Here is a 23,998-nt window from a genome sequence, read left to right on the forward strand (position 1 = left end):
TCAGTTCACTGCAAGTACAATTATTCTGCAAGGCTTCCTCGGCAGCCTTCGTGTTGCTCCGCGTATTCTTCGTCATTCTGTATTTTAAGCGATTCAAAACAGGGCCAAATACACTCAAGCAGCCAAATACACTCAAGAGCAGTCGTTCGGCAGCAGTACACACGAAATCCTTTAGTTAATACATATGCAATTCTTCTTACCTGCAAGAGCAGATATCTTTAGGTTAGGTGCCCTAGGTGCACTGCCGCCGAGCTGGTGCCACTACCCGTCCGATCACGGCTTATAAAGCCAGCAGCTGCTGTGGTTGACGCCCTCTTGAGGCGCAGGACAGCTGCGCAGTCTTGACAGTCGGGTGAAGACAAACTTGCTATCGATCACCTGGCGGCCGTCGGTTTCGTGATCCGTGATGTAGCGCGTTCCTGCAAGAGCAGATATCTTTAGGTTAGGTGCCCTAGGTGCACTGCCGCCGAACTCAAACCCCGTCGCATGCACATTCGCAAGTCAAGTGCTATACTGTTCTAGAATTCTAGAACACTATGCAGGTGTTCAGGACGTCGTTTCCTCCCCCGTTTTTTCGCTTTCCGAGTTAGGTTTGATGCCGGTGTGTATTAACGCGCGCGGCTACCCTGGTAGCCCTGGCGCGGGCGTGCGGCTGTCTGCTGTGGCGAGCATGGGTTACCCCGGTGCTGCGCGCGCGGCCGACCCCATGCGGCGCCGATTCATGCGGGCGCGCGCAGCTGTAGTGGAAAATAACCGCACGCTGTCACGTGGTCTAATCACGTGAATGCATCAACGGTATTGCCTCGCGCTCCCTTCGCGCCTTTTTTTCCTCCGTGCTCGGGTCTGTTCGCCAAATTCTTGCTGCGGTCGAGTCGGAGTGGAATTTTCTCGTGTTCCAGGAGGTTCACGATGGCATCGCCAAAGTACGCCTACGTAGAATATAAGGACGGCGGAAGAGCCATTATCCCCGTCTCGATGGTTAAAGATTTCGCTCCGAAAGATGTTAGCGAAGTTCGCAAGAACATCAAGGCATACTGGCGGTCGGGCGATGGAGGCCACGAAGGAGATGAAGGATTCTACGACGGTGATGTCGTGGTGCTAGGATGTAAGTACGCATTTCAAATGTCATTTCTTCTAGTGTCCGCAAAATTACTCTTGCAGCACTGCGGAATTCAGGGGCGGCCTGTTTGCCAGCCTACGTACACAATGAAAGCACGGCTACGCAAAAATGCAAGGACTGAGACGAGACGACAAAGCGCTTTTCGCCTCGTTGTCATCCTGTCATATCTGTTTCAGCTGTTTTTCATAGATTGTGGTGTCTTTTGACTTCATGATAATGTGTGTTTGTGAGATAATAGAGGCACACAATAAATTATTAGTAGCCAGGTGAGAAGAAAAGTGCATTTATGTGAGCAGTGATCCAGAATGGGATCCAGCAAATGCGAGCCATTAGTATTGTCCCATCATATCCATAAAGGCAGAGATTAGGTGTCCCCCCAGTTTTTTGTTTTCGGGGCATTTGATTGAGCTCACCTGAGAAAACCTTATTGCACCAAGTGCACCCAACTGATCGGGCTTTTTTAAAGCGCAGCTCTTTGGCGCTCGTTCCTGGGTTTCGCGTCGGCGTCGGCGTCGGCCTCGTAACCAGCGCCTCCCCACTTTCATCCCCCAAGTTCGAGCCGGCGCTTGGCAACCGAAGCCTCGTAGGAAGCGCGGAGCAGCCGGAGAACACAAGGAAAGGAGGGGGGTTGGGGGGGGGGAGGGGTCGCCGGAGGAAGCGCTAGCAGCGACTGTCTGATGCCGCTGCCGCCGCTAGCGAGTCAAGACAACGTGACCGCGTAGATAATAATAATAATTGGTTCACAGGAAGGGAAAGGCGCAGTATCTGTCACACGAGTTTGTGGACACCTGAACCGCGCCGTAAGGGAAGGGAGGTAGGTGGGAGTTAAAGTGTAAAGAGGGAAAGAGGAGCCGTAGTGGAGGGCTACTAATTTCGACTACTTGGGGATCTTTAACGTGCGCTGACATCGCACAGCACACGGACGCCTCTTCGTTTCGCCTCCATCGAAACGCAGCCGCCGAGATCGGGTTCGAACCCGGGTATTCCGGACAGTAGTCGGGCGTCTTACCACTGTACCACCCCGGCGGGGCATGACCGCGTAGAAAAACTGATTTATTTTTTATAGGAAGGGAAAGGCGCGGTAACTGACTCACTTGTTTTCTGTGGACACCGCAACCAAGCCGCAAGGGAAGGGAGGAATGCGAGAGTGAAAGTGGAAAGAGATAAAGAGGAGTCGTAGTGGAGGGCTACGGAGTAATTTCGACCACCTGGGGATCTTTAACGTGCGCTGACATCGCACAGCACACGGACGCCTCTTCGTATCCCGTTCCTCTCGCTCGTAACGCGTCCCACGGCTGTTGCAACCTCGCGAGGCACTTGTATAGATCTCGTCTTTGAGAATCAAGCATTGGTGTACCAAGTCGAACATATATCAGTCTATTTCTCCCACCGGAAAGCTTCCTTCATGACTGTCAAGAACTGTTAGTGGAGTCTTTGTTAAAGGAATACGTGTGAAAATTAAAAAAAAAAATTCTGTGATAGCGCACACATGTGTTGCTCGATTTCTTTGCCTCAATCTATCGAAAAGGTGGTTGGTTGGTTGGTTGGTTCATAGGAAGGGAAAGGCGCAGTATCTGTCACACTTGATCTGTGGACACCTGAACCGCGCCGTAAGGGAAGGGATGAAGGTGGGAGTGAAAGTGGATAGAGAGAAAGGGGGGCCGTAGTGGAGGGCTACGGAGCAATTTCGACCACCTGGGGATCTTTAACGTGCGCTGACATCGCACAGCACACGGACGCCACTTCGTTTCGCCTCCATCGAAACGCAGCCGCCGAGGCCGGGATTCGATCCCGGGAACTCCGGCACAGTAGTCGGGCGTCTTACCACTGCACCACCCCGGCGGGGCGTCGAAAAGGTGAAACTGCTTATTTGCTGCGCTCAAATTTCGCATTAGGAAGTAACGTAATCGTCGGCAATTTTTTAATGTTTGCATTTAAAGGTCATGTTCTTTTTTTTTTTGATAATTCACAAGATAATAGAGGTACAAATTAAATTATTAGTAGTCAGGTGAGCAGAAAAGTGAATTTGTATGAGCAGTGATCCAGAAGGGAAGCAAGCAAACGGGAGCCATTAGTATTGTTCCATCATATCCATAAAGGGTGTCCCCCCAGTTTTTTTTTTTTTTCGGGGCATTTGATTGAGCTCACATCAGAAAAGCTTATTGCACAAAGTGCACCCAACTAATCAAGGCTTTTTTTAATGTTTGTATTTAAAGGTCATGTTCTTTTTTTTTGATGCTGTGAATTCACAGGATAATAGAGGCACAAATTAAATTATTAGTAGTCAGGTGAGCAGAAAAGTAAATTTATATGAGCAGTGATCCAGAAGGGAAGCAAGCAAATGGGAGCCATTAGTATTGTTCCATCATGTCCATAAAGGCAGAGATTAGGTGTCCTCCCAATTTTTTTTTTAGGGGCATTTGATCGAGCTCACTTCAGAAAAGCTTATTGCAGAATATGCACCCAACTAATCAAGGCTTTTTTTAATGTTTGCATTTAAAGGTCATGTTCTTTTTTTTGATAATTCACAGGATAATAGAGGTACAAATTAAATTTCAGTAGTCAGGTGAGCAGAAAAGTGCATTTATATGAGCAGTGATCCAGAAGGGAAGCAAGCGAATGGGAGCCATTAGTATTGTTCCATCATATCCATAAAGGGAGAGATTAGGTGTCCCCCCAGTTATTTTTTTCGGGGCATTTGATTGAGCTCACATGAGAAAAGCTTATTGCACAAAGTGCACCCAACTGATCAAGGCTTTCTTTAATGTTTGCATTTAAAGGTCATGTTCTTTTTTTTGATAATTCACAGGATAATAGAGGTACAAATTAAATTATTAGTAGTCAGGTGAGCAGAAAAGTGCATTTATATGAGCAGTGATCCAGAAGGGAAGCAAGCAAATGGGAGCCATTAGTATTGTTCCATCATATTCATAAAGGCAGAGATTAAGTGTCCCCCCAGTTTTTTTTTTTTTTTTTTTTCGGGGCATTTGATCGAGCTCACTTGAGAAAAGCTTATTGCAGAATATGCACCCAACTAATCAAGGCTTTTTTTTAATGTTTGCATTTAAAGGTCATGTTCTTTTTTTTATACTGTGAATCCCATAAGGGATTCACAGGATAATGGAGGTACAAATTAAATTATTAGTAGTCAGGTGAGCAGAAAAGTGCATTTATATGAGCAGTGATCCAGAAGGGAAGCAAGCAAATGGGAGCCATTAGTATTGTTCCATCATATCCATAAAGGCAGAGATTAAGTGTCCCCCCAGTTTTTTTTTTTCGGGGCATTTGATCGAGCTCACTTGAGAAAAGCTTATTGCAGAAAGTGCACCCAACTAATCAAGGCTTTTTTTTAATGTTTGCATTTAAAGGTCATGTTCTTTTTTTTTGATACTGCGAATCCCATAAGGGATTCACGGGATAATAGAGGTACAAATTAAATTATTAGTAGTCAGGTGAGCAGAAAAGTGCATTTATGTGAGCAGTGATCCACAAGGGGAGCCAGCAAATGGGAGCCACTAGTATTGTCACATCATATCCATGAAGGCAGGGATTAGGTGTCCCCCCAGTTTTTTTTTTTTTTTTTGGGGGGGGGGGGGTCAGGGGCATTTGATTGAGCTCACATGAGAAAAGTTTATTGCAGGAAGTGCATCCAACTAATCAAGGCTTTTTTTAATGTTTGCATTTAAAGGTCATGTTTTTTTTTTTATACTGTGAATCCTATCAGGGATTTTAACAGCATATGTACACTAAAGCCAAAAAGCATACATAATAATACATGGTGTAGAGTGTTGCATGCAGCTTACAACAATCGAAGAAAATAGGGTATATCACTTATAGTAATTACATGAATATGGATGATAACTAGTACAAAAGGCTTATGACAAGAAAAAATTCAGTCGCAGTGTCAGTGAGGGGATCAGTATTAGTTCTAATTAGCAGTCAAGGCACAATCAAGGTTTAAAACACTAAAAAAAGAGAAAATCGAGCATAATGAATTCACAACTTGAACCAGGCACAAACAGGCAAGTAAAAATGACAAGAGAACAAGGAAGCATAAAAATAAGGAATGCAATTATTACTGCAATCGGTGTAGTTAATCTGCAATAAAGGAACTAAACTCAGCTAAGGACGTGCTGTTAGTAATGCGCATTTGTAGATTGTTCCATTCTCGTGTCGCCCTTGGAAAAAATGAGTACTTGAAAATATCAGTATGAAGTGAAAATTTGCCTGATGTATGCTTCACATAGCGGAGGCTGTCTTGACTGTATCTAATGAACAGCATAGAAAGCCTAGTCTGATCCTTCCCACTCAACCCCACCTCACATACAGTCGTGGACAAAATTTTGAGATGCCAGAGCACTGCTCTAAAGCTGCCTTTGAGACACTAGGCAGCACAGCATGCACGCCAAAGCTGCACTGCATGATGACTAGGCGCATGCACATCCCAGAAGCGTCTGTTTGCCTTCCTGATTGCTCGTTTTGCATGGAGCACTGCTTATTTCACACTTGACACGGGTGATCACTTCCTCTTCTTGTGCTGCTTGAGCCATGCGGCCATCATGTTCAGCATGCAGGTGCTTGACAGTGATAACAGCATGCATTCACTCAGTGGAAAGCAATCAAAAGAGAATGGGGAGGGCTGCATGCAGAAAGAAATGTGGTTTGCTTATGTAGGAATAGCTGCCACCTCATTTGGTAATAATTATCGGTGCTGAGGGCAATTTTTTCAAGTACTAGGAATTTGTTCCTTTGCCAGTGGTGCCTGGAAAATGTTCGTTTCTCTTTTTCAGTCTTAAGTTTCTTGACAATAAATACATTGCTTAAGGTTTCTGTCTTCATTTTGTGTTTTGAGACAGTACGGTAACTATATTACTGAGTAGCGTTGCACACTAGTGATTGCTGTTGAAGCATGAACTAACTGTAGTTGTTGAGAACAGGATTTCATCACTGCGGGCAGTTTGCAGAACAAGGCCCCGATCGCAAGCAAATAATTAGAAAGGATTAGTGAAAGCAAAAAAAAACGCTGCGCTTGCAATATAAAGGCGGCTGTCCCCGGTAAACACACAATGATATCGCTGCCAACTGACTGTGTGCAGACCATGATGACTGCATGGCTCAAGCAGCGCAAGAATTGAAAACGACAAACCATTCCAAGGTATGGAATAAGCAGTGCTTCATACAGAGCAAGCGATCAGGCAGCCAAACAGACTTGTATATAGGTCACGCATGTCCGTAGTCATTACTCAGCACAGCCTTGATGTGAACACTGCAGCACCTGGTGACCCAGAGGCAGCTTGAAACAGCCCTGCAGCATCTCACAAATTTTGTCATGACTGTACAAGCATGACGAAAAGTCTAGCAAAAACTGCTATGCAGTAATAAAGGAAATGAAGCTTTCGAGACTGAATATGGGTGTAAGACACTTGGAGGGCAACATGCCATTTTATGACTGTGGGTCCTATGCTCTGGTGCTTTGATTGCACCGTAGTCATACTAAAAATTGCTCTATGTTTACCTTGTGAGTGCATTTAAGAGCTTAGCCAGCCTGGGAGGTTATCATTACTGTCAGCAATCGTGCAGACAAGAGAGTGGATATTTTTAAGAGCAACTTGTTCATAATGTAACAGGTCTATGTACCTCAATAATTTTGCATTGCAGGTTGTACTATGGTGCAAATGAAAAGTGAAAGTTTTTAAAAAGGTGCAGTAAGCATGTCATGCATTCTCTTTAGCCGTCACCTGCTTTGTGGTAGCCTTCTCCAAAAAACATACCGAGGCAGTGGTGCACTGGCTTCCTGGCTCTGCATCTTCTACCATAGCTTTTCTAACTGTTGCTTTAAAAGCACCTTTACATTGAAATGCAGATGACCAGTTGCATTTAATTAGATTGCTTGTGCACACTTTGTGAACCATAAATGAGGCAGCCACATCTGAAAGCGAGCATGAAATGTTATGGGTAATAAAAAATAAAGGCAATAAGTCATTAGTTTTAAAATTCTAGGCAATGATTCCATGACCTGCGTAATCTCATGGTACCGAATACAGTGTCGGGGGGGGGGGAGGTGCTAAGTTTCCAGGAAGAGGTGAGAATTTTCCTGCAGCAATTGTCATGGCTGCCACAGAATACACGGCCTTCTTTTTTGTATACAAGGAAATAGCAGAATGTTCTGTTTCTGAATGAAATGCATCAATAAGGCATTTTTTCGCACAGCCCAATAAATATTGTGACAAAATTACTTTCTTACAGTGAACATGGCAGACCTCATCGACAAAATGGCAAAGAAAAGGAAGGCAGTTCCTCGAACTGTAATTGAGGAAGCTGGATACCAGGGCCCCAGTCAACCCTTGGAGGTAGCCCTATTAGTCATGTGGAGTGTGTAGCATTTGAATCAACATGCTAGTGTAATTTTGTTTTCATCTTTGCTTTCCTTTACCAGGCGGACCTCAGCACTAAAGAAAAAAGAATACGAATAGCAAGAGCAAAAAAAACAACAATGAGGCGCATTGCAAAAAAGCGGGCACGAGCTGCTGAGTCAGAAAGTGACAGTGAAGAGCTCGTGCCCGAAAAACTGCTCCGCAGAGCAGAAAAGAAAGTAGCCGCTCTTGAAGAAAGGCTGAGATTATCTGAGAAGAGCGGGCTTGAGGAGGTGAGACGGAATCATCGGCTCCAGGACCTTCTGGACACGGCCATTAGTAACTGGTTGTTACCCCACAAAAATATTCCTAGCGGAAAGAGGAAAACATTTGAAGTAACTATTGAATGCTGTATTCGCTAGATAGCACAAAAAACATTCACCAGATACATGCTAGCAAAAGAACGCGCACTACGTAAGGTTTGGTGAAGCCGGGTCATGTCTCCAGTACTGTTTTACTACTTATTTAGTTGTTCAATGCTGTCTAGAAGTGCATCAGGAGGACAGTAAAGCACCCTTTTGTAGTGCAGGGAGAACCGCCTGTGAAAGCTCTTGCTGCATGGGGTTTGTGGTGGTGGTGGTAGTTATTTTGTTTATATACAAAAGAAAGAAAAAGATGTTTGCCAGCCCCGGTATCTGCTATCTGATATTTGAAGCATCTGAACTGGGGCAGCGGGAATAAAGGGATAGTGAGGAAGGGGTAGAGGAAATTAAAGAGGTGAGCAATTTGGAGAAAGGAAAGGGTAGGTAAAAATAAAAAAGAAATATATACACTATAGAACAACATACAGTAGTTTGCTTCAGGCCGACCCGCAAATGTCTTAGGTAACTGAGCACTCGGCACATCGGGCGGGCCTCCGCACTAGCTCTGCGTCATTGTGTTTAAGACGCCCGGAGCTACACACTTCACAAAGCAATGACTGCCAACGTGGGGCGATCGACCGTTATCATCCAGAATAGCACACGCGGAGCGTACGGTCACAGCGCACACTATCCGGCGTGGATCAGGGTGCTGCATCCGGAGGTAGTGGGGTTTGTGGCTGTTAGTGATTACACTATTTAACGTGGTTGTTGGATCGTGTCAGGACATCAAGATACGACAAGACATGGCTGAATTGGCCTGAGTTTCCAAATTGGCTTCTGCTTTTAGATGGGAGGGTGAATCGAATCCTCTAGTACCCTTGTATCCAGAGTCGATACCCATACGCCACACTGGCACATTTGTAAGGCTTGGTTAAGTAGGGCTTTGGCTTTGTATCGACTTGCTTGCACATCATGTGGTAGCTTACAACTATGTGTTAAACAGCATGTGTGAGATAGTAAAGGATAAAAATTGAGGTTTGTTAATGAACAGCTAGCAGAGTGCTCATAGGCAAATGAGGATTTGCGAGAGAAACACAGGAGCTATTCCATACCTTTAGAAAAAAACTATGGTGCAACGCCATTAATAGCTCCTTCTGTGTTTCTCTTGCAAATCCTCATTTGCCTATGAGTACTTTGCTAGCTGTTCATTAACAAACCTCGATCTTTATCCTTTACTATCTCACACATGCTGTTTAACACATAGTTGTAAGCTACCATATGATGTGCAAGCACTCAGTAGATCCAAAGCCCCACTTAAACAAGCCGTAAGTGACTCCCTAATTAAAACATGCACCATTTTCAATAGTTGCATTTGTTTTGCACTCTGCAAGCCATACCCGGTTTATTTCTGTGCGAACCTCGGATTGATGTTATTCACATTACCGATAACAATGCTTAGAACACATTGGTGTACTTAAGTTTTCACTGTGGTGTGTCTGAGTTGTCGGTTCTTTGGCGGCATATGCAGGAAAACTGGATGAAAACCTTTCGGTTGCGGTCGAGCGCATGAGCAAGTGCACAGAACCAAGGCAGCCATTAGAGGTATTCTTATTTTGTTTTCTTTTATAGCTGAAGATATAAGTTTGTAGTGAAAGCTATTGGAGGACATGTATAGGGCATTTGAATTTTCAAGTACAATTTGTTTTCTTGTCATTTGTGAACCAGAAGGTGATTTCATAAAAGAGTGCAGAAAATCTTGCTTACTGTTGAACAAAGTTGAAGGTGCTGCACGGGAATTACTGGATGTCTTCCACGTGTTCTAGAGCAATGTTCTCTCTTTTATTCTTTTCTGAGCCTAATTTTCAGAGGCAGACTTTAATAATAAGACAAGTTAAAAGTATGCTTTGGAATCTTCAGACCAAAACAAGAAGGCTTACCAAACTCTTTCTTCAAGTGTACATCTTCCATATCTTTACCATACAGCACGGTGACAGTGCATTCAAATAATTTTCATTTGCTTTTTGATGTGTGCAAGGCTTTCGATACCTCTTTCAGGATGCTGATTATGGTAAGCTCATGCCAGGCAAGGACAGAGAAATGGCGAGGTCTTTGTCAGTGTTTGAAGAGCCACGTGGAGGGAGCTATCTTCCGGAGGCCCCTGTCACACCTGGACCACAGACCCCTTCACTGCCTCTTGCATGTGCAAGCAGAACTACAGGTGTAGCTACAGGGCAGCAAGATGCCACCTTGCCCTGCGTGCTGCCCTCGACAGATAAAGATGGCAGGCAGCATAGAAGTCAAGAACCTGTGGCGTACCACTCCCCACCGAGGACACAGACTGAAGTAAGCACTCCTGTTTTGAAACATCTATGGCTTGCTGTATTTTTCTAAGGCTGTTAAACACTTCACGATGGCATACCTATATATATATATATATATATATATATATATATTTTCTACTTTGTGTTTAATTATCTTTCCCCTAAGCAGATTACATTACTAATTTGTGTGATTATCCAAGTAAACATTAAAAAAAGACACAAAGTACCATCCCCAACGCTTTCCTTGGCCTCGCCGACTGTTGGCTCCTTTCCTTCATATATATATATATACTGATTAAAATTTTGCTAGAATTCCCATAGGTGCAGTAGATGTGTAATAGGGGTAATTACTTGAGCATCCACTTGAGAGCAGCTGTGCATGCATCTGTAGAGGAAAGAAAATGTCTACAGCTAGCGTTCTCAAGAAATTTGCAGTTGAAACAAGAAATGATGCCTCAAACAAGGACGAATTTTTAAACCGTAAAGTTTCCAAGGAAGCTGTATACTTGTCCTTTGTAATCGTATGACTGCGGTTGGGTGGATGACAATGAATAATTGCTCCCTTATTGCCATATATGAGCTGTATTTCCCAGAATGAGCCTGCATGTCCATTCAGAAAAAGGCAGAAGGCATAACAGTGATGCTGTGTAGCCAGCTTGCCCACTTAGAGAAAAAAACCTTCTTGACATGAAGCTGCGCCAGTGCTATTTTTTAATTTATAGATATCTTGCAATGGGGGGGGGGGGTCAATAAATACCAAGGGCAAGCTGGCTGTTTTTGAGGTAAACAATGTTGCGTTAGCTGTTTACATTGCCAGCAGCCTGTTCCACCCTCTTACACTGTGATGCTATAAAGAAAACAAAAAAGCTCAGTGAGGGCTGTGATGAGAAGTGAGGACAAAGTATCAAGTCGCGTGCTTTGGAGACTGTTCGAAGCTTTCTGGCCAAATGGGCAGTGCTCTGAAATTACGTTATTGTGCAGTACTGTAGACAGGGTCGAGGCCATTTTCTTGGGGTTTGCAATGGTCAAAGACCTTTTTGCTATGAAAACAGGACAGGTGTTAGATCTGTTTATTGCCACAATTAACTGTTTCTGAATTGCACATGCTGCTTGGCTAGGTAATGTTTTCCTTTCCCAGGTGAAACTGACATGGAGGTGTCTTGATGCGCTATGCCCTGCAGTGCATATAAAACTGAGCATAGGCTTCGGTGCAGTCATGTTCGTAGAGCTGTGCCGAGCCTTAGGCCTCTTCCATTTATGTGAATCTTCTATAATGTGCTGCATTTGGATGAAGTTAGCACAAAATAGTGCTACTGTACTCCGCTAACAAGGGTTCTGAAAAAGCTGCAAATAAAGAAGTAGGAAAGCACACATAGTTGTGGCCACTTTTTAAGTGCATTCCTAAATGCCATGTACTAAGTTGGAAGTTTGTTGCCCTAATTGATGATGCTCTTTCCTTATAAGAAAACCAAGACAAGAAGTTCTTTGTATTAAACCTATACCAATCACCATCTATTGTGCCACCATTATATTTGCCATCTTTGATCACCCAATGAAATGTCATAGACATTTAGAAATTTAACTGAACGTATACCTCCTAATGCAGTGGATGCAGCTAGCATACAACTGGGTTAATTGGAGAAATGTGGGAGAGGTTTTTGCCCTGCAGTGGGTATAGTCAGGCTACTCAGTACAGTAGTGAGAATTTTTTTTTTTTGGCTGTTGAGAAACAACGGGAAAAGGGAAAACAGGAAAGGGGGATGGCATTCCCACAAAAATAAAACATTGAGAAGTAATAAGGGGGAATGAAAGCATAAGAATGTTCTGTGGCTTATACAGGTAAACCTCGATACATTGAAGTAGGTAAAATCCACAGTTTACTTTGTCAAATTGAAATTTTGCAGTCAAAAATTTTCTTGGCACATAGAGAACCCTTTTGAAGGTTTCATAGTGTTCACAAGGAAACTTTTAATTGTGGGGGAAAAGGACATTATGTGCGTGATAGGGTGATGAGTCTGTATTAGTTTTCGTTTCAACATCGCTGTCAGCCTTTTGAACTGTGTCTCTGATAATGTCGCCAATTCGTTAGCTTTGCCAGTACAGCCATGTAGGAAGGAGTCAGGGAAATGAAGGCCGGCAACAGCAGGTGATGCCTGCTTTTCTACCTCGCTTTCTTCATGTCAAAAACATTGAGAACTGGCTACCATCACACTAGATGCACTAAAACATGGTTCACTGTGCACATCATCACTTTGCCGCAGGCATGAGAATGCTTGTGTTTGCTCATATGTCCATGTATAGTCAGTGGGTCTACCAGGTGTAAACTGCTGGAACATGTTATTCATAAGCACATTATTGAATGCTTAGCTAAGGTATCCTTTCAAAGCATTAGTATGGTTTTCATGCAGGGTTTTCTACTGTTACTCAGTTAATTGAATTCACGTATAATATTGCCACCTCTCTTAACAATCGTGAGCAGGTCGATGCCATTTTCATTGACTATTCTAAAGCTTTCGACAAGGTATGCCACCAAAAACTTATCTCCAAGCTTTCTTACACGCTCTTACGGTGATAAGTTACTCGAATGAATTATAATACTTGCACCTCAGGTTTGTTAGCTACAATTAAGAAAAGTCATTACTGGTTCACATTTCCTCGGGTGTTCCACGGGGTTCCATTCTGGCTCCCCTTTTATTCATAATATATATCAGTGATGTCATTCAAATTGTTTCTAACACTCCAGTTATGCTTCGTTTGTACACTGATGGTTGTGTTCTGTATTCCAATGTTTATGATGTCAATGATCAGGCTCTACTAAATTATGTTTTTTTCTTTTGACGACTGGAGTAAAACTTGGAAAATCGAGATTAAATCTCAGGAAATGGTGACGATAGCCTTTACAAATAAAAGCAACAATTGCATTTCAAGTACACCAATGCAGAACACACATTAGAAAGTGTCCACAAATTCAGGTACCTTGGCGTAGTATTCTTCCCGAACCTAAAATGGCATAAGCATGATCTTTTCCACGAAAGGGTTCCTGCTCTAAAAAATACACAGACAAAAGAAGTGGACAGGATGTGCACAGACTCACAACTGAAGTTTAATGGATGAAAGATGACATGTATACGTTGAACAAAAAGACATCATGCCGCCGGGAATCAAAACGCAAGATCAGCGCTGTTGTTACATGTTTGCATCCAATTATTTAACTTCACAATCTGCAAGTGCGACCGAATGATCACTAATACACCCATGTGCTCTCTTCTTAATAATGTACGCCTCGAAAAGGTCTCGTGTGCAGCGGTCCCACGACGGTACAAAGCCCTTGTCTTCTCTAGAAGCAGAGGGTATACCTTCTTTGTCTCTTTTTTACAGGCCCCACAATGTTCTGCCACGTTGGAATGCTCATCAGATCACCGGTTGTTAGAATGTTCCTGTAAACGCATATTAATGTTTCCTGTGGGCATGTATATGTTGGGCAGACGGGACGTTGTGTTAATGTTCGTTTACAGGAACATTCTAAAAACCAGTGATCTGATGAGCATTCCAACGTGGCAGAACATTGTGGGGCCTGCAAAAAAGAGACAAAGAAGGTATACCCTCCGCTTTTAGTGAAGACAAGGGTTTTGTACCGTAGTGGGACCACCACGCACAAGAGCTTATCAAGACGTACACTATCAAGAAGAGCATGTGGGTGTATTAGCTATCCTTCAGTCGCACTTGCAGATTGTTAAGTTAAATATTTGGACGCAAACATGTGACAATAGCGCTGATTTTGTGTTTTGATTCCCGGTGGCATGATGTCTTTTTGTTCAGTGTATATATATGTCATCTTTCATTCATTAAAATTCAGTTCTGAGTCTGTGCATGTCCTATCCACTTCTTTTATCTGTGTATTTTTAAGAGCAGTAACCCTTTTGTGGAAAAGATAAACATTAACCAATTAGCCCAGCTTATCGCTCTACTGGCATAAGCATGTTGATAATATATGCGCAAAATCATTACAAAAATTAGGCTGCCTAAGAAGAACTTTAAAAGGTGCTACTAAAGAATGTAAACAGCTTATAAATCCCTGGTCAGGCCACTTCTTGAATGCGTGTCAGTCATGTGGTCACCTCACCTTGTGCATGACAAAGATAAACTTAAGCAGATACAGAAAAAAAAGCAATTAGATTTATTTTTAGCCGGTATCATCACTTTTTTCCTTCACAACATTACCATGTTTCATCATTGAATTTTCCCTTAAGCATCAACGAAAATGTGACCGGCTTGTAATGCTACACCAAATTATGCGCAAACCCATTTCTTTAGCTCCCCCATTTCATTCATTAGTCGTTCTGCATGTGTGACCAGCCGGACGGATCCCGATGAACATCACACCATTCAGATCTTTCCTCGATTGTCATAAATTTTTTTTTTATTGCGAAAGCAATACTTCTCGAGGCTTCGAGCCTTCAGCGTAGCACAGCCGGTAGCCATGTCTTACCCACATGACACTGTGACGTCACATCCCTCATCACACTAGGGTGAGAGCTGGGCTACCAACTCAAGTGGTCAGCAGGAACTGCCAACTAGGGTCTCTCGTTCCACATGGGACGGTTATGTTAGAGTCATCCTGCTAGGACCCTGGCATTCACATTACCCCTATAGGCCATTAAGGCACGTTCATATGGCGTGGTTAAAGTGGGGCTTTATATGTGGGCTGAGGAAGAAGAAAAAGACAAGAATGCTCGGTCATCCGCAGCTAATGCTTTTGCTCAGTATTTGGTTTTCGAGTAATGAAAATTTTGGCTTGTAGTTTTGTTTCCCGTACATAGTTGAGATGTGGAATTCACTTTGTAGTGCGTTGCAGCAGCTTCCACTGGTGCAATTTGTCAAACAAGTGCCTTTTCATGTGTTATGATTTCCTTTTTTCATATGTAGACCACTCCTGCTATGTCTGAAACCTGAGACAGCAGTATCTGTAAATAAATAAATAAATAAATAAATAAATATTTGCATAGTGTCTGAGCGAAAAAGGTTGTCAGACACACCCATTACCCTTACAGTTCTTTTACTGAGCTTTATGGGAATAAATAAATGCAATAATTGCAGTGCGGTTTCTTTTGATCATAGGCAGAACACTACACCTGGCACCTATTTCGAGCGAGATTGCAGCATATTGAGAGAGCTGCTTCCAGTCTTGCCAGGTGCATGTTGCCAGATACTTGTGTTTAAAGTGACATCCTTGAAAGTTGTACTTCCTGATTCATATTCTCTGCATTATCTTCAACCCTGATAGAGAGTTTTGCGAAAGGCATATGAAGTACATTCATATTTAAAATCCAGAGCTCAGAATTTTATGTGTTCTTAGTGTCAGTCATGCTGACAAACCTTTCTAAATATAATTATTTGCCACAGGGTGCAGCTATTGTTTGCATTAAGATTGGTGTAATGTATTACAGACACCTCAACCCCAGCCAGCAGCTCCTGGAGATGCGGTGGTTAATGCGGCAGAAGCCCCACTCTTTGTGGCTGTTGATGGAAAGGCAAGTTCACTTTTATACTCCTTTGTAAAATGCATTCTACATATTTCTGCTATGGGTGATGGTAAAAGATCTAGGGTTGAAACAGATATTGATTTCATATTTTCTTCTTGGCGCATCATTATGTGCAAGAGATTACTATATATGGACATATGAAGGTGCACTGAACAAGGGCAGTTTGCAGTTCAAGCCAACGTTTCAACAAGTGCACTTGTCTTCATCTGGGCAAAGCGAACATCACTGGTGGTGGTTTAAATATGCTCTTGCATCTGAAGAAGAAAAACTGGGGAGGCGAAAAGTGAGTGAGAAGAAAGTAGGTCAAGGAGTGTGGAGTGGGATGGGGGGATGGGTGAGAAGAAAGTAGGTCATGGAGGGAGAAAAAAAAATTTTTCTTCAGTATATATTTCTCCGCCTGGAACTAGGGATGCTGTGGCCTGGAAAAAAAATGGCAGTACCAGGAAAAACTACAATACCAGGTGGATGATAGAGTCACCACGTGCAGATACACCTTCTTACAAAGAGACAGGCTTTGCAAAGGGCTCTGAGAAGGAATATATCCAAGGGGAACAATTCTTAAAACATTCTGCAAAGGAGGGGGGGGGGGCGACAAAGAACCAGAATAATAACCACACAGTGAACCACAAATGACATGCAAAAAAAAAAGTTCACGGCAAACTTAAGTAGCAAGTGATATGGAGGAGATGTGTTTTGAGAAACATGTGCAGCTTTTGCTATTGCAGAGGGGAATAGAGTGTGCATGGGCTGTGAATAAACTACAATGTGGGATTGTTCTCTCACATAGTTATGGTGCAGAGGGAATATACTTAAGGGATCCTAACATTCCTTTAGAGATATTTATTCCTGCTGTTTCCAATGTTCTAAATTGATGAATTAGATATGCCTCTCTATATCTTCTGTCCCTTGAAAATTTAAAGCCTGACTGGAGAATGCATAAATTAATTTCCTCAAACTTATGGTCGTTCTGAATGAAATACTGGGAAATGGCTTTCGAGAGGTTTTTGCCTGTGTCTGCCCGATAGCCATTAAGGTTTATGTTCACTGGTTGTCCTGTCTCTCCAATGTGCTGTTTATGGCAGAAGGAGCATTCTAGAATGTGAATTTAGTATTTTAGATTCGAGGACTCCCATGAATATATTTGTGTAAGTCGGCATGAATAGAGTACCCATAATGGTTCCAAATAGTTAAATCTCATTACAAGAGACACTGTTACAAGAGACACTCGGTTATAAGAGACATTTGAAAATGGTTTGGTCGGTTTTCCTGTCTGCCATGTTAACAACATTGCATACAAGAGACATGGTTACATGAGACACTCGGTTACTAAGGAGAAGTTTTTCAGGTCCGTGGAGTAAATTCTTCACTATTTAGAAGAGACACAACCCAGGTGTGCTCATGCAATGCAACTGAAGCGTACCAACTCATACATGATGCACTTCAGATTCCCTTAGCTAAATTCTGTTCTATATCAGCATCCTTTTTGTTGTGTATGTCAGGAACTGGGGATCGCTTCCCCATGATTGGAAAGTCAAAGTGGCATCGCATTACTGTTACTTATGAAGCAAATCAAAATGCATGAATGACATCCAGCATTTTTAAATCCTCACTGTTAAAAATTGATCACAAGGTGAAAACTTAGAATCCTGATGTGTTTCTCTTTGTGAATCATCTGAGGGTGACGAGCATGTAAGCATCTCAGGTTGACGAGCATGTAAGCATGCCTCAAAGGTATTAGAGCAACAGGAAGGCTTGCAAAGTGAAGTGCTTTACCTCCAGAATTTGGGAAGGAATACACTCTGCACTCACAAAAATACATACTAGTATGAATAACTTGTTTAAGCTTTCCTGAACAATTTCCTGTTAATGCATGTGAATGCATTTATATACTGATGTGCAGTAAACTGATCAACACAGTGATTTTAGAATTTTTGGTTACAAGAGACCTTGCTTACAAGACATTTTTTTTGGGTCCCTTGAGTGTCTCTTGTAACAAGGTTTTACTATCTGCAAATAATAGGATGAATTAAACTCAAAATAACTTAAAAGTTCTCATTATATGCAGATATTTGGAACCAGTATGGGTACTCCATTCGCGCCGACTTACGCGAGTATATTTATGGGAGTTCTAGAATTTAATATACAGAAATTATTTCCATAAAAGCCACTTATATACCTTCGCTATATTGACGATATCTTCATGATAAGGCAGCATGGATCAGAATCACTCCAGTCGTTCGTCTCTCATCTTAATAATCATCACACTAGCATTAAATTCACTTGTCAGTCATGGTTAAAAGTTGACTTTTCGACACTATGGTGTCAGTGGAAAATGGAAAACTTAAAACTTCTTTGTACAAAAGCCAGTGGGTAGGCAGCAATACCTAGATTTTGCGAGTCATCACCCAAGACATTGTAAGTAAGGAATATTTGTAGGATAGGCGACACGGATTAGAAGAATATGCAGCGATGATAATGACTACCTAAACGAACTACATTAATTTAAAGCAACACTAATCCAGAGGAACTATCGAAGTAACTTCCTTAATATGGCCCTCGAAAAAGCAAGCACTTTAAACCGCAACAATGTGCTCACGAAACGACCAAAGCCCAACACTGAACGCCAGCCTTCTTTTGTAACTAAATACTCCAGTGCCCTTCCAAACCTAAACAATTCCCAGTTGAGTTTAAATAATATCTTCTGCTTTTTTTAGGTACACATTGGTGATGGCTGTTTCGTCGACGAGGAAAGATGGAAATGGATTTGTGCAGCAGCCACCGACTCACAGTTCACAAGAGAATCGATGCGGTGCCTGTGGGACACGATGACCCTCAAGAACCGCAGTGTTACTGGAAGGGCTTGCCAGTACAAGTTAAAAGAGGGCGCCCAAGCGAAGCCAGCTTTGACGCCAGAAAAGCTGAATGCAGTGCTGAGTGAGTATCCTTCCTGCTTGCAGAAAAGCTCAGATTTTTTTGTACCTAATGAGTTTCGCAGAAGCTACTGATTTGTCACTGTGCCACAGCTGGCTAAAGCATAGTGGCCTGTGCTCATATGCCACTTTCCTCCAAAAAGGGATAAAAATTGGAGTATGCTCCTAGAAAATTTTGCTGTCTTATAATAAAGCCAGGTGAATGAAAATTGTAACATAGTGCTTGATTTCCACTTTTTTTAGTTTAAGACAACACTGTGCATGATTGACAACTGCTTGATGTTAGAACATGCCATTTTGCTGTACCATGGGAGCAGTACAAAATATTTTTTACGTTTGACCCTTTGCCGTGTACAGCTGAGCCACAGGTGCCAATCTCATTTCTTAACATGCAGCATATTGAGACCATTTTAATCTAGTTAATCATATTCAGTGGCTGGTGCCTAACACTGAAAATGTTTGAGTTAAAACTATTGCTAATTAAAAGCAAAATATTTGCACAATTTCAGTTGTGCACACTGCTAGATTAGGTCTTCAAGCAGTTAAAATAAGCCCACGAAATGTGCACAAAAGCCTTGTTTGCGCTTGATAAGAAGTTGAAAAAAAAAACACTATTGAAAACTACTAAAAGGTTCACTGCAACACCTCGGTTGTGGCAGTGAAAATACTCTGTTGTAACTTGCTGCTGATGTAAAGTAGCGAAGCCAGCATTGAGGAGAAAAGACACTGCTTCAACCAGTCCTAATTGTGGCTGACACAGTGACCTGACACATCATGGGCACTGCTCCTCTCATATCTGCTTTGAATGCTTTCACTGTGTTTTAATAATTTCATGGCCATTTCCTATTCTTGATTTCTTCACATGTGAAAGAGGAACTATCAAGATTGTTCAATAGCAAAATTGATTTGCTTGCCATTTTTTGACATGCATGCCCCTTCTATTTTCTTTTAGTTGCATGCGAATATTTCTTATCCTTCGATGTAACATGACTAAAATTAGCTTTCTGTTTTGTATTTTTCATTTGCAGGAGCATATGGCGATTATGTACACAATCACCCAAGCGACAAGCGTTCGGAGGGAGACCGGCTGAAATCTCTGAACAAGCATCTAGCTTCTATGCTTAGAGATTTGCAATAAAGAAAAAGGATGGATCCAATGGAAGCTTTGCAGTCTTTCAAGCTAAGCTTTAACGCCACTATCTTTTACACACCTGTCATGCAACAATACTATGATACGTATTTTCGAAACATAATGATGCAAATCAAAAATTGTAACGCTGACTGAAAGGGCCTCCAGACATTGTGTGGCATTCCACTCCTGCTATGTATTAAGGTTCACACTTGATTGACTATGTCGAAGTCATGACAAAAGGAAGCGCATCTTCCTATTTCAACCTGGAAAGGTGAAGGTCAGAAGAGGCGGTGATAAAGAGATTAAACTTTGGCATGCAGCAGACCTCAAGAAGCAGAAGAAAATAGGACGGGAAACATCTGGCCCACAGACCAGTGGCAGCTTTTAAGTACAGCTCTGCATATATACACGTTTAGTTTTGTGATGGGATTACGCAGTCATGCATGTCATTTATGTCTCGTACACTTCACGTAGGTTGTACGGCCGCGTTGGGTGTACGTTCACCTAGGCTGTACGTTCACCTATGCCGTACGCAGCAATAATTGCGTACAGCAGTCTTGTACACATCTCGTACAATTTTTCCAGTAGGGAAATGGCTACTGGCACACTGTTATATCCCTAAGTCTGCTTCCTCATGTAAGCACTGCTTTCTAGGTGTAACATGTGGCAACCACCCTCACTGTGGCAACCAACCTCGAGATCAGAAGTTAATTTCTCCAGTCTTTTGCGCCGTTCGCCAGCAGCTAAACTCTCCTTGGCTTCCATGTCGAGCGCGTCTAAATCCACCAGCATTCTATATTTTTTTCTGCAGGAAAGGCGCAGCATCTGTCACTCGCGGAAGCCAAAAAGCGCTGCCCGGCGATGTTGGAGAGCACTCGTTCCCGCTTGGTCCTCAAAGCTGACTGCAGATGGGTGACGTCACATCCTTGACATCACCTTAATTGAGTGACTTAAGTATTTTAGTCTCTGGTTCTTTTAAATTGCCCACCAATCACAGTATCTGTCACTCACGGGATCCCGTTATCATCCTCACGGTACACAAGCGGAATTATGAAGAGCTTAAAGCGCTCGGCTGGGGATCCAAAGGATGCAGGTTCGATTACCGCATGGAGACTAATTTTTCTTTTTATTGAAGAGGAGTCACACACCTCTTAAGCATTGCTAGGCAAAGCCGGCAGAGCTTGGCGAGGGGGCTGCACAGGTGGTCTTGGCTGTGACGTTACTGCATACGCGAAGCTCGGGTCCAACCCTCACAGTGAAGCTTTTCGCTTACCTTTTTTTTCCTCTAACTTCTTTGATACAGCTGTTGCTATGTTTTTTTACTTCTGTTGTTGCAGGTGTGGTTTTCCTCGGATGTTATTTCGTTGTTTTGCGTTTGCTTGTTTGACTCTGCTTTTTCTACTGGCTTAATTACTACCTATGCTGTTGTACATCCACTGTTGTAGATATTGCGCGTTAAATAATGCACACCAACTTTCAAAGGAAAGATTTCAGTTAACAATGAATAATTCCACTTTACCAGGGATAGAAAATTTGTTCAGCCATAGAGAATATAAAATTTGATGTCTGAGGGACAGTTTGAAACTGATCAGGTACCATGTGTGAGATTGGGCATGAAGATGCCAATGTATGCCTTACACTCGTGTTTTAGCATAGACTAAAAATAAAATGAGTGCCCAGTCAAGTTGAGCAGATCCTATTGCAATAGGCTGAACAAACCAAAATTCCTTGCCTATGCTTCTTTTGCTACTTATTGCACAGAATGTCTTTTTTTTGCCAGTGCTATTCTTTATGTGTTCTTGTCCGTGGTGCAGGTCGCTTGCTTCAGGAGTTTGTTGCCAGGATGAAGACACTCTATAACCCACGAATGATGACATTCAATCTGCATCAGTTGTTTCGCCTCGTAACAGCTATTAGAAACTTTGGACCTCTGTGAGGGCATAGTGCTTTTGTTTTTGAGAATAGGAATGGCCGGATTATTAAAATGATAACTACTGCAAACGGGGTGCCGAATCAGGTGGTAGAGCAGCTGCTAATGCTGAAACAGCTGCAGCTTGTGACGTTCTTTATCCCTTTGAGAGACAAGTGACAGACCTCATGAATGTCATGCTGGCTAATACAATTACTGCTACAGCTACACGCATTGATGGGGCATGTCTTCTCGGTCATGCCAACTGCACACCTAGCCTGTCAGCAGAAGAGAGCAATGTTTTGCATGTATTGTTTGGCAATGTTAGAACTGTGCGTGAGCACTTTCGTCTTTCTTTTAAATGAACTGTGTTGCACAGCCGGACATACAAAAAAGCCAAAAAGACCAAAATAGCATAGCTGTACTAACATTGAGCAGTGACTACTTTGCCATTGACAGAATTTTAGAGATAGAACATGTTTGTTTTGATGGGACTAGTACTATTTTTCTTTGTAAGAAACTGGTTTGCATTGATAGCGAACAAAGGTTGCCAGGACGCATTACTGAGTATTTTTGTCTCTTCTGACTGCTCCGTCAATATTGAAATTGAATTATATTGCAGCACCATGCCTTCTAATTGAATTTCCAGCTGATGACACAGTGTATGTATGTGATGTGCCAAATCTTATTGAGTGGATTAAGATTTTATACTTTGCTTGTACTCTGTTCAGTTTGGCTTATAGTGTTTAACGCGACTGAGTCTATGAGAGATGCTGTCATGATGGGTTATGGCAGTTTCAACCGCCTGTGTTTTTTTAAATGCGCAGTGGAATTGTACAGTAGACAGGCACCATGCTTTGCACCTGTATAGAAAAGCAACCAGCGTGGTCTGGATTGAACTCATGTCTTTGGGTTTAGCTGTCAAGCCCCGTAACCACTGAGCCATCATAGTGGGCATGTGCTTTGTACAGTGCACTATGAACAGATTGTAGTGAAATGTCACTCAGTATAGCCCACAATTTGTAAGACGTAGCTAGTTTTAATAAACATGCGGGAGGGCAGTGATGGCAAAACTTTGCTACTAGCTGCTAACTGAATATTTTCAAGGTCTGGCTGTCCTGTATAAAGGTGCATCCAACTACTCTAAAGTTCAAGCTGCTTGCTGTTTTCTTGAGCATGTTGTAAATCAGATTATTGTCATTATACCCTACTTCTGCAGTAATTTCGAGGAAGGAAGGGAAGCTGTGAAACTATTAGAAGCACAATTATAAACAGGCTGTGCACCACATTTCTAGGATGGCTTAATTATAAACGAGCTCACTTGCAAGTATGTTTCTGTGAACATTACAGAGCCAATAATGTATCTCTGTGTGTAGTTGAGAGCACACAGCGAATGATTATTGATGCAAAGATGACAAGCAGCAAGTGCTGATGTACATTACTTCCTAAGTGCAGAAAGGTGACACATATAAGAAAACAATAGATGTATTCACTCGAAGCAGGCCAACCAAAGGTCAACATGCGACATATAAGGGTGCTGTGCAGGGCCTGTGTTTCAGCTTGGAATTTTTGTATGATTTTTACCCACAGACGAGGGGCCAGAATTCAAGCAACAGAAGTTAGCTCTGCTGCGGCTGCAAGGTATTGTTCCTGTTACAACCTTTTGGCCGATCAGATGTGACGGAAAATGAGGCCAAGTTGGAATAAAACCACAAATCTGATCTTTTTTTTTTTCTACTGTGTCGATGCATGTATGCATAAGCTGCAGTGAGGAGGGAACATTTCAATCAGCGACACTTTTTGTTTATCAATTGAGGGGGGGGGGAGTATGGAACATAACTCATATTTCAGCTTTTATGGACCACAACAAATACTGCTTCATAATCTCTTTAGTTTGGCATCCTAGTGCAGATGTCTCACTGTACTTTATAGTGGTTCACTATCAGCTAGCCAGGTTTCCATTTCCATTGTCATGAATGCTTCCTCTTGCTTTACATTTTAATGCAGGAACAAAATATTTAGAGCTGAAATTGGCTCTTATATACTTGGGACACAGTAATTTTTATATCGTGGCAGCATTTATGTTCGTGCTTTCTAAAGTTGTTTCTACCATTGTGATGCTGATTTGTGAATTCTGCTGCTTTTGTTATATGGAAGTGATGACTGGTTTTATTTTTGAAGAAATATGAAGCAGGGAAATCGCACTAATGACTACCATCTTATTTAGCATAGTGGAAATGTAAAATTCTGAATAGAATGAAAAAGCACGCTAATCAATATATACATTTAGTTTGCTATTTCTTGCTCATACATTTGAAAATTGCCATT

At 42.3% G+C, this 23,998-nt stretch overlaps 3 protein-coding genes and 1 pseudogene across 3 annotated transcripts; all 4 read left to right on the forward strand.

The window, feature by feature from the left end:
- Window positions 1–22,466, forward strand: part of LOC146200359 (uncharacterized) — a 45,981-nt pseudogene extending 23,515 nt beyond the window's left edge.
- On the forward strand, window positions 839–7,810 carry LOC146200361 (uncharacterized). The gene is made up of 2 exons (XM_084592930.1): window positions 839–1,105; window positions 7,367–7,810. The coding sequence occupies exons 1-2, from the start codon at window positions 910–912 to the stop codon at window positions 7,498–7,500; spliced, it is 330 nt and encodes a 109-aa protein (XP_084449056.1). The 5' UTR covers window positions 839–909; the 3' UTR covers window positions 7,501–7,810.
- Window positions 7,614–15,840, forward strand: LOC146200362 (uncharacterized). The gene is made up of 4 exons (XM_084595895.1): window positions 7,614–7,812; window positions 9,364–9,437; window positions 9,891–10,178; window positions 15,604–15,840. Exons 1-4 carry the CDS (start codon window positions 7,614–7,616, stop codon window positions 15,838–15,840), a joined length of 798 nt encoding a protein of 265 aa, XP_084452021.1.
- Window positions 18,418–19,846, forward strand: LOC146200363 (BEN domain-containing protein 5-like). The gene is made up of 2 exons (XM_084592931.1): window positions 18,418–18,633; window positions 19,658–19,846. The coding sequence occupies exons 1-2, from the start codon at window positions 18,504–18,506 to the stop codon at window positions 19,765–19,767; spliced, it is 240 nt and encodes a 79-aa protein (XP_084449057.1). The 5' UTR covers window positions 18,418–18,503; the 3' UTR covers window positions 19,768–19,846.
- Window positions 22,467–23,998: the final 1,532 nt, after the last annotated feature.

This window comes from Amblyomma maculatum, chromosome 2 (assembly GCF_055883805.1).
Source record: "Amblyomma maculatum isolate TAMU_Amacu chromosome 2, ASM5588380v1, whole genome shotgun sequence".
NCBI lineage: Eukaryota > Metazoa > Arthropoda > Arachnida > Ixodida > Ixodidae > Amblyomma > Amblyomma maculatum.

Excerpts from the sequence above, each read along its gene's own strand:
- LOC146200361 (XM_084592930.1), top strand. The coding sequence starts at position 910 with ATGGCATCGCCAAAGTACGCCTACGTAGAATATAAGGACGGCGGAAGA. Across the intron at positions 1,106-7,366 it reads TGATGTCGTGGTGCTAGGAT|TGAACATGGCAGACCTCATC; the intron begins GTAAGTACGCAT and ends ACTTTCTTACAG.
- LOC146200362 (XM_084595895.1), top strand. The coding sequence starts at position 7,614 with ATGAGGCGCATTGCAAAAAAGCGGGCACGAGCTGCTGAGTCAGAAAGT. Across the intron at positions 7,813-9,363 it reads CCTTCTGGACACGGCCATTA|GAAAACTGGATGAAAACCTT; the intron begins GTAACTGGTTGT and ends CGGCATATGCAG. Across the intron at positions 10,179-15,603 it reads CACCGAGGACACAGACTGAA|ACACCTCAACCCCAGCCAGC; the intron begins GTAAGCACTCCT and ends AATGTATTACAG.
- LOC146200363 (XM_084592931.1), top strand. The coding sequence starts at position 18,504 with ATGCGGTGCCTGTGGGACACGATGACCCTCAAGAACCGCAGTGTTACT. Across the intron at positions 18,634-19,657 it reads AAAGCTGAATGCAGTGCTGA|GAGCATATGGCGATTATGTA; the intron begins GTGAGTATCCTT and ends TTTCATTTGCAG.